The following is a 9,594-nucleotide window of genomic DNA, read 5'->3' as shown; positions in this document are numbered from 1 at the left end:
CATTATATTCCAGTGCTGAATTTATTCCTGTCTAGTACTTTCCATTTCCTTAGAGCAAGGGTCCCTATGGAAAAAATGACCAGCTAGGAACAGAACTCTTGAGGAGAGTTTTCATAGTGAATATTGAAGATCATTAAGGAAACTGAAAACATATATGAAAAGGGTAATTAAAGAGGTTAATTTCCAAGAATTGTCAAGATAAACCTGAATTTCTTGGATTGTGCATGAGAACTCTTCCTGAAACTTAAAACCTTACCAAAGAGTCTCCTCATTGCATCTTCATCTCCTTGTTTCTAAATGTATAGATATTAGGATTCATAAAAGGAGTAACTAGAACATCAAAGATGGCTAAAACATGGACATCACCAGATGGTCAACACCGAAATCAGATTGATTATATTCTTTGCAGCCAAAGATGGAGAAGCTCTATACAGTCAGCAAAAATAAGACCAGGAGCTGACTGTGGCTCAGATCATGAACTCCTTATTGCCAAATTCAGACTTAAACTGAAGAAGTAGGGAACACCACTAGACCATTCAGGTATGACCTAAATCAAATCCCTTACGACTATACAGTGAAAGTGAGAAGTAGATTTAAGGGACTAATCTGATAGACAGAGAGCCTGATGAACTTTGGATGGAGGTTCGTGACATTGTACAGGAGACAGGGATCAAGACCATCCCCATGGAAAAGAAATGTAAAAAGGCAAAATGGTTGTCTGAGGAGGCCTTACAAATAGCTGTGAAAAGAAGAGAAGGAAAAAGCAAAGGAGAAAAGGAAAGATATTTCCATTTGAATGCAGAGTTCCAAAGAATAACCAGGAGAGATAAGAAAGCCTTCCTCAGCAATCAATGCAAAGAAATAGAGGAAAACAACAGAATGGGAAAGACTAGAGATCTCTTCAAGAAAATTAGAGATATCAAGGGAAAATTTCAGGCAAAGAAGTGTTCAACAAAGGACAGAAATGGTATGGACCTAACAGAAGCAGAAGATATTAAGAAGAGGTGGCAAGAACACACAGAAAAACTGCACAAAAAATATCTTCACGACCCAGATAATCACGATGGTGTGATCACTGACCTAGAGCCAGACATCCTGGAATGTGAAGTCAAGTGGGCCTTAGAAAGCATCACTCCGAAGAAAGCTAGTGGATGTGATGGAATTCCAGTTGAGCTCTTTCACATCCTGAAAGATGATGCTGTGAAAGCGCTGCACTCAATATGCCAGCAAATTTGGAAAACTCAAAAATAGTCACAGGAATGGAAAAGGTCAGTTTTCATTCCAATCCCTAAGAAAGGCAATGCCAAAGAATGCTCAGACTACCGCACAATTGCACTCATCTCACACGCTAGTAAAGTAATGCTCAAAATTCTCCAAACCAGGCTTCAGCAATATGTGAACCGTGAACTTCCAGATGTTCAAGCTGGTTTTAGAAAAGGCAGAGGAACCAGAGATCAAATTGCCAATATGCACTGGATCACCAAAAAAGCAAGAGTTCCAGAAATACATCTATTTCTGCTTTATTGACTATGCCAAAGCCTTCTACTGTGTGGATCACAATAAACTGTGGAAAATTCTGAACGAGATGGGAATACCAGACCACCTGACCTGCCTCTTGAGAAACCTGTATGCAGGTCAGGAAGCAACAGTTAGAACTGGACATGGAAAACACACTGGTTCCAAATAGGAAAATGAGTACGTCAAGGCTCTATATTGTTACCCTGCTTATTTAACTTATATGCAGAGTACATCATGAGAAATGCTGGGCTGGAAGAAGCACAAGCTGGGATCAAGATTGCTGGAAGAAATATCAATAAACTCAGATATGCAGATGACACCACCCTTATGACAGAGAGTGAAGAGGAACTAAAAAGCCTCTTAATGAAAGTGAAAGAGGAGAGTGAAAAAGTTGGCTTAAAGCTTAACATTCAGAAAACTGAGATCATGGCATCTGGTCCCATCAACTCATGGGAAATAGATGGGGTGACAGTGGAAACAGTGTCAGACTTTATTTTTTTGGGCTCCAAAATCACTGCAGATGGTGACTGCAGCCATGAAATTAAAAGACGCTTACTCCTTGGGAGGAAAGTTATGACCAACCTAGACAGCATATTAAAAAGCAGAGACATTACTTAGCCAACAAAGGTCCGTCTGGTCAAGGCTATGGGTTTTCCAGTGGTCATGTATGGATGTGAGAGTTGGACTGTGAAGAAAGCTGAGTGCCGAAGAATTGATGCTTTTGAACTGTGGTGTTGGAGAAGACTCTTGAGAGTCCCTTGGACTGCAAGGAGAACCAACCAGTCCATCCTGAAGGAGATCAGTCCTGGGTGTTCATTGGAAGGACTGATGCTGAAGCACAAACTCCAATACCTTGGCCACCTCATGTGAAGAGTTGACTCATTGGAAAAGACCTTGATGCTGGGAGGGATTGGGGGAGGAGGAGAAGGGGACGACAGAGAATGAGATGGCTGGGTGGCATCACCAACTGGATGGGCATGAGTTTGAGTAAACTCCGGGAGCTGGTGATGGACAGGGAGGCCTGGCGTGCTGTGATTCATGGGGTTGCAAAGAGTCAGACACGACTGAGCGACTGAACTGAACTGAACTGAAGGTAGGGAATGGCCACACATAGACAATAATGCAAGGGCCAAAGGAAAAAACTACCACAGTGATGTGAGCTGAGAGGGTAGAAAGGGCCTTGGATGAACCACCTGAAGAGTGTTTGTGAACCGTGAACAGGATGAAGATATAAGACATAATGAGGATCAAGAAGGTGCCCATGGAGATGAAACCACTGTTGGCAGTGACCAGAAATTCCAATCTATACGTGTCTGTACATGCAAGTTTGATGAACCGAGGAAAATCACAGTAAAAGCTTTCCATTTCATTGGGGCCACGAAAGGGTAAGTTGACAACAAAAGCCAGCTGGGCCACAGAGTGGATGAGTCCAATGGTCCAAGCAACAGCCAGAAGAGAAGTGCACACTCTTAGGCGCATGATGGTCAGGTAGTGGAGGGGCTTGCAGATAGCCAAGTACCAGTCATAGGCCATGACTATGAGCAGCACCATCTCTGCACCCCCAACAGTGTGAATAAAGAACAGCTGAGTGATGCAGCCTCTCAAGGAGATGACTTTGTGTCTTCTGAAAAGGTCAGAAATCATCTTTGGGGTTGCAATGCTGGAAACACCTGTGTCAATGAAGGAGAGATTTGCCAACAAAAAGTACATGGGGGAATGTAAATGGTGGTCTGAGAGAATCGTGAGCACAATGAGAAGGTTTCCCAACATACTCGCTATATAAAATACTGTGAAAAAGAGAAAAAGAAGAATCTGGATCTCCCAAGAACTGGTGAGTCCCTGCAGCACCACTGAGCGATTTCCTCCATCCATCAACTTCATGCACAAGGCTGACCCTGAGGTTAACTGAAGAGTATAAGAGGGAGACAGATATAATTAGTAAGTTGGAAAGAAAGTCCTTGCAAATGTCAGAAACTAAAGACCATCTTGCCATTTTAGAGTTACTTAGAGCTTACACAGTACAAGTATAACAAAGAGCCAGAATCAGAAATGTTCCCTGCATAAATCTTTGGTATCATTTAATCATGTACCTCAAATTTAGTTTGGGCTTTAGTGTCTAAACAAGAAAAGAAAAGGTAGACAAAAGCACCTTTGGATTTAAAGAGAGGTTAGTCAGGATATAGAGAGATTTGTACTTCCAAATTTCTCTACTGAAATATGCCACAGAATGAAAACATGTAAAAAATGTGTAGAAAGCTGTCTGGAGAGATTCTCTAATTTATTCTCTGTAATAGCTGCCTGATTCACAGTGTAGATAGGCCATAATTTATTTACTAATTTCCCTGTTAATAAGCATTTACCTAGTTTCTAGTTTTGGGAGCCGTACAAACAATGCTACAAATATCTTTACACACACATCCTTTTGTATTAATTTTTTCTTTCATGGCATCAACACTTAAAATGAGATTACTGGGTAAAAGTACATATATATTTTTAATTTGGGTAGTTTTTTCTGATTGTGTTTCCAAAAGGCTACAATAGACATATTTCCACAAGTATAAATGTTAACACTTTTTAAACTGTTGCCAGTGTAGTCAGTGAAAAGTTATAGTTCACTGTTACTCTAATTGTCATTGTCTGACAATCAAAAAATTTGAACATATTTTCTTGATGACAAAGGTCCACATAGTCAGATCTGTGGTTTTGCCAGTAGTCATGTACAGATATAAGAGTTGGACCATAAAGAAGGCTGAATGCCCAAGAATTGGTATTTTTGAATTGTGGTGCTGGAGATGACTCTTGAGACTCCTTGACAGCAAGGAGATCAAACCAGCCAATCCTAAAGGAAATCAACCCTGAGTATTATTTGGAAGGACTGATGCTGAGGCTGAAGCTCCAATATTTTGGCCACTTGATGTTAAGAGCAGACTCACTGGAAAAGAACAACATTAGAAAGAGATATACTGAGATATTACTATTAATTATCTCCATATGGTGATTTTTAATTTTTAATCTCTAATTTGCAAATAAATCTTACATGATAAACATACTTTCTTTTTTATAAGAAGAAAAAATAATGTTGTCTTAAGGAAATAAAACAATGAAAGATTTCACATCAGAATTAACTGAATATACAGGGTTCTTAGAATCAGAGCTGTAATTGTCAATTTCCCTTTTTAAAAAACAAAAAACTATTTTGACTCTGTGGAGTCTTCATTGCAATGCATAGGGTTTCTCTACTTGCAGTGAATGGGAACTACTCTCTAATTGTGGAGCACAGGCTTCTCATTGCGGTGGCTTCTCTTGTTGAGCAGGATGGTCTCTAGAGGATGTGGGCTTCAGCAGCTGTGGCTCACAAGCTTAGTTACTCTGTGGCATGTGGGATCTTATCAGACCAGGGATCAATCCCTGCATTGGCAGGTGGATTCTTAACCACTGAACCACCAGGGAAGTCCCTGTCAATATCCTTTTAGATGATAGAACCACAAGTTAAACAAATATAGGGAAGGGGACAGATATATTGGGCATTTATTGGCTCAGTTAGTGACCAAGATGAATGCCGGCTAAGAATGAAGCTAAATGCCTTAGACACATGAAACCAAGAATTTGAATACCGGTAAGCTCCTATCTTTAAATCTTACACCTTCTTCTCTCAGGTATCTTTAAGAAAGTATCCCAGATTCAATTTCTGACAGCTGGAAATATGATTGACAGCAGTTTCTGCACAACATACTCCAAAAGGCACTGGGGCTTGCTTTCTCTCTATTCTCGGCTAACATCTCAAGGAAGAGCTCAGATTTGGCCTATCATGGTCAGAGACCCACACTTGCACCATTCAACTGTGAACTGTAGAAATGTCATTATGACTTAGGTCAGAAGCTCAACCTTTGACCAGACAGCAGTGGTCAGCGAGGTGGCATCTACACGTCAGCTTCTAATCATATCACATGGTTACTCCAAGAGAAAGATACATTCACCACAGAAGGAGGTGCTGATCTGGGCAAACAGCAGAGTACACATCCACAAAAAGACATACTTTCTTTAGAATAAAAAATAATGACATTAACAAAGTTTTACATTAGATAATACAGAAACTTCATTATGTAGGTGGGGAATATATCTTGTTGTAGATACACACCTGACCGAAGGCCTAAAGAGATAGGATTGGCAGAAGCAGGCATTTTTGTATACAACACACATAAACAGTGAGGAATATGGGAATCCTTGCTGGATCTACTGAACATTATTTAATCAATGGAAGAGAAAACTTAGTGAAACTTCCATTTCTAAAATACCAATTCAAATCATTATAGGGAGACTGAGATTAGTGCTGGCTAGTAAACTGATAATAGGTATTGGTTTCCCAAGGGTCTAAAAATGGACTAAAAAATGAATAAATGATATAATGGCAATGGATATAAAAAGAAGAGGCAAACAAATTATCAAGGAGGATAAGTTATGAATTAAATAAGGATTGGGCTTCCCAGGTGACACAGTGGTAAAGAATCTGCCTGCCAGCACAGGAGATGTGAGAGATGTGGCTTCAATCTCTGGGATGGAAAGATGCCCTGGAGTTGGAAATGGTAACTCACTATGGCATTTTTGCCTGGAAAATTCCATGGGCAGAGGAGCCTGGTGGGCTACAGTTCATGGGAAAGGGTCAGATACAACTGACTGAGCAAATACATTCAAATCAGGACCACATATCAAGTCAAAGAAGTACTGATAAATTAGTTAAGATGTATTGAGTAAGTATAAGAATATATAAAAATCAGTTATTTCCAATAACTTATTTAAAAAAATTAGTTTTTGTTCTTTGTGAAAATGTGTATGAATAGAAAATTCTAACTCTGTTGATAGAAATCCTTCATTTCTATAGAACAAAATACAGTCACATATAAAACACTTTCCAAACTAAAATTTAGCTTGCAACGAGCTAAAGTCTTTCAAATGTGACAGAATAGTCATGCCAACAGAAAGGAAAGGAAGACCTGGCTGATTACATATGGAAAGAATACTGCATCTGTAAATAGACAGAGGCTAAACAGCCTGAAACAGTGTATGACCATGAGTCAAAGCTAAGTCTTGTGATGACTAGCCAGCATCCAGAAAAAGAGCCTGGTGCTTACACCAGGATTCTGTTTTTCCAGATGTGATGATAGGCATATTGCAGCATGGAGATATAGGCACTAAGTATCAAAATCACCAGTCAACAGTTCCTACTCTGATTCCCTGTTTTTAATGTTCCTATCATCATTTGACTTCCCAGAAATTTTCCTACAGTGTAAAAGTGAGTTACACCTAAGTGGAAATTCAGGCCACTTGACTGATTTTTTTTTTTTTTTTTTTTTGTGGCAAACTAGTAAGTGGGCATCTAGTTGTATATAGTTCCATCTATTATGGATATACCTAGTGTCAATCAGCATTCCCTTATATAACCCACTCCCTACGAAAGAGACTCAATTTTGAAGTTTAAACCATAGTAGATTCATCAAGATAATATCTCCTCAGATGCAGGCATTTGGCTTTCTCCAGAAGACACTATTTACCATACATACCACATGCTTCCTCCAACCAGAGGCAGCAACACAATTTCTCAGTTAACATTTTTTAAAGAATAATGATATTTTAAGCTGGGACACTTTCATATTAATAAAAGACTTGGAAACATCTGATATTAAAATAATAGAAATTTAAGTTTACTTCAAGTCAGTAAAGAGACTTCATAATATTTTTGGAATTTAAGAAATTCTTCTATATATAATAAAGTGACTGCATAGTTTCCTCATTGCCATTTTCATTTCTTTGTTCCTGAATGTATAGATGATTGAATTGAAAAAAGGAGTGAGAACTGCATCAAAAACAGCAAGGAATTTGTCTAGGTGTGACCTGGGGTGAGGCCAGATATAAACGAAGATGCAAGGACCAAAGAACAAAATCACCACCATGACATGAGTTGACAAAGTGGACAGGGCCTTAGATGAGCTACCTGAAGGGTGTTTCCGAACAGTGATGAGGATAAAAATGTAGGAGACAATCAATATGAAGAATGACCCCAGAGATATGAATCCACTGTTGGCTGTGACCATGAACTCCAGTCTGTAGGTATCTGTGCAGGCAAGTTTGATAAATCGAGGAAAATCACAGTAAAAGCTGTCTATTATATTAGGACCGCAGAACGGCAATTTTGCAACAAAAAACAGTTGAATGATAGAGTGAATCAAGCCAATTATCCATGCAGCAACCACGAGCAAGACACACTTTTTTCGACTCATAATAGTGAAATAGTGGAGAGGCTTACATATGGCAACATATCTGTCAAAGGCCATGGCGATGAGCAGCACCATCTCCACACCACCAATGATGTGGAGGAAGAAGATCTGAGTGACGCAGCCACCAAAGGAGATGACTTTATGATTTCTGAAAAGGTCATAAATCATCTTGGGAGAGATGACAGAAGAAACTCCCAGGTCAATGAAGGAAAGGTTGGCCAATAGAAAGTACATGGGGGAGTGTAAGTGAGGGTTCATCATAACAGTGAACAAAATGAGGGAGTTTCCCAACATGCTTGCCACAGAGAAAACAGAAGAGAACACAAAGAGGAGAAGCTGGATCTCCCAGGAGTTGGTGAGTCCCAGGAACACAAACTCTGACACCACAGAATGATTCATTCCGTCAGTTGATTTACCAGCTGTAATGTTTCCAGATAAAGCAAAAGGAAACTAACATAAGAATATTAATCATTCTCCATATTATAATGATTAATTACTCAAGGATAGTCAAACTGTAAAGATTTAGATCTCCACATTTTCTTCTCAGGCCCATATCAACATAAGTATTTCACCTGTGGCCACCTAAAGCAGTTGAGTCACTTCCACACGCAATATCCCTTTTACCACAGCCCCCTGGACTGCTCATCTACAAATAAGAGAATGAAACAAACATGATATCATAGTAGATGTGCATGGCAAAGATTGAGAGGGGAAGGGAAGCGGGGATAGTGCACAAAAAAGAGAAAAGGAGAGAAGAGGGGGAGATGGATTTGCCTGAACACACTGGTTCTATCTTTATTGTTCATAAAACAATTCTTCAGCCTTTCAAGTTGTGTTATTTCTTAACCTCACTTCGTCTTAGGCACATAATATGTGTCTTGAATCATTTTATATCACTATCTACAATCATATCTGCAATTCACACAAAGCCCATGGAGTAGAGGTGTACATGGGAGAACCAGGCATGGGGCATAGGGCTGACTCTAGGGTATGATAGGTCCAAGGAATGGCAGAATGGACATTCATAGCACAGGGTATCTGCATGGGCACTTAGGAAAATAGGTGAAATACTAAGTAGTATGTTTAGCAGTCAGGACGTGGCCAAGATGTGCAAGGTAGGATTGGTGTGGGTGGGGAGGTTTTGATATGGGAAGTCAAGGAACTTAAGGAAGTCAATTTGATTTACTGATCAAGAGTCTTCTCAATTTCTGAGGTTCGTGATATAGCTTGGTTATAGCTATTGGAACCCTACTTATAGAATTTACTGGGGATGAAGAAATAAACACTCATGGCATTGTTGTCCTAGAATAACTAACCCTCTCCTGTTCCTCCCTCTCCCATAGCCCCTCTTATACTTCTTATCGCTTTGCTTCAAACCTCCTATGTCTGTGATCTGCTGCTTCAGCCAAGTCTTTTCTGACAATAATTTGCGGTACTACATAACCTCTCTGGCTTCCCTCGTGGCTCAGACAATAAAGAATCCAACTACAATGTGGGAGACCTGGGTTCGACCGCTGGGTTGGGAAGATCCCCTGGAGAAGGACATGGCAACCCACTGCAGTATTCTTGCCTGAGACAGAAGAGCCTGGTGGGCTACAGTCCCTGTGGTCACAGAGTCAGACTGAGCAACTAAACACAGCACATAATCTCTTCAGGTCTTACCCATTTTTGCAGGGAATACACTGTTACCACATGGAACATACATTCTTCTTGACTGTGCATCCCCATGTCAAGCTCTCCTGTTCCCATAATTTGTACACACGCAGCTAAAAGCTGGAGTGAGTTGAAAAGGGGAGACAGGAGC

General features: G+C 40.0%; 2 protein-coding genes across 2 annotated transcripts; both read right to left on the bottom strand.

Annotated features, from left to right (window-relative positions):
- Nucleotides 1-268: 268 nt before the first annotated feature.
- On the bottom strand, nucleotides 269-3,399 carry LOC122444104 (olfactory receptor 4F3/4F16/4F29-like). Its single transcript, XM_043472906.1, has 2 exons — nucleotides 2,589-3,399; nucleotides 269-348 (listed from the first exon to the last, which is right to left on the bottom strand). Exons 1-2 carry the CDS (start codon nucleotides 3,397-3,399, stop codon nucleotides 269-271), a joined length of 891 nt encoding a protein of 296 aa, XP_043328841.1.
- Nucleotides 3,400-7,259: 3,860 nt separating this feature from the next.
- On the bottom strand, nucleotides 7,260-8,198 carry LOC122444106 (olfactory receptor 4F3/4F16/4F29-like). Its single transcript, XM_043472907.1, has one exon. The coding sequence runs from the start codon at nucleotides 8,187-8,189 to the stop codon at nucleotides 7,260-7,262; it is 930 nt and encodes a 309-aa protein (XP_043328842.1). The 5' UTR covers nucleotides 8,190-8,198.
- Nucleotides 8,199-9,594: the final 1,396 nt, after the last annotated feature.

The sequence above is a fragment of the Cervus canadensis genome, chromosome 6 (assembly GCF_019320065.1).
Source record: "Cervus canadensis isolate Bull #8, Minnesota chromosome 6, ASM1932006v1, whole genome shotgun sequence".
Taxonomy (NCBI): domain Eukaryota; kingdom Metazoa; phylum Chordata; class Mammalia; order Artiodactyla; family Cervidae; genus Cervus; species Cervus canadensis.
Note: the sequence above shows the minus strand (reverse complement) of the source record. Positions and strands in the feature narration are given on the sequence as shown.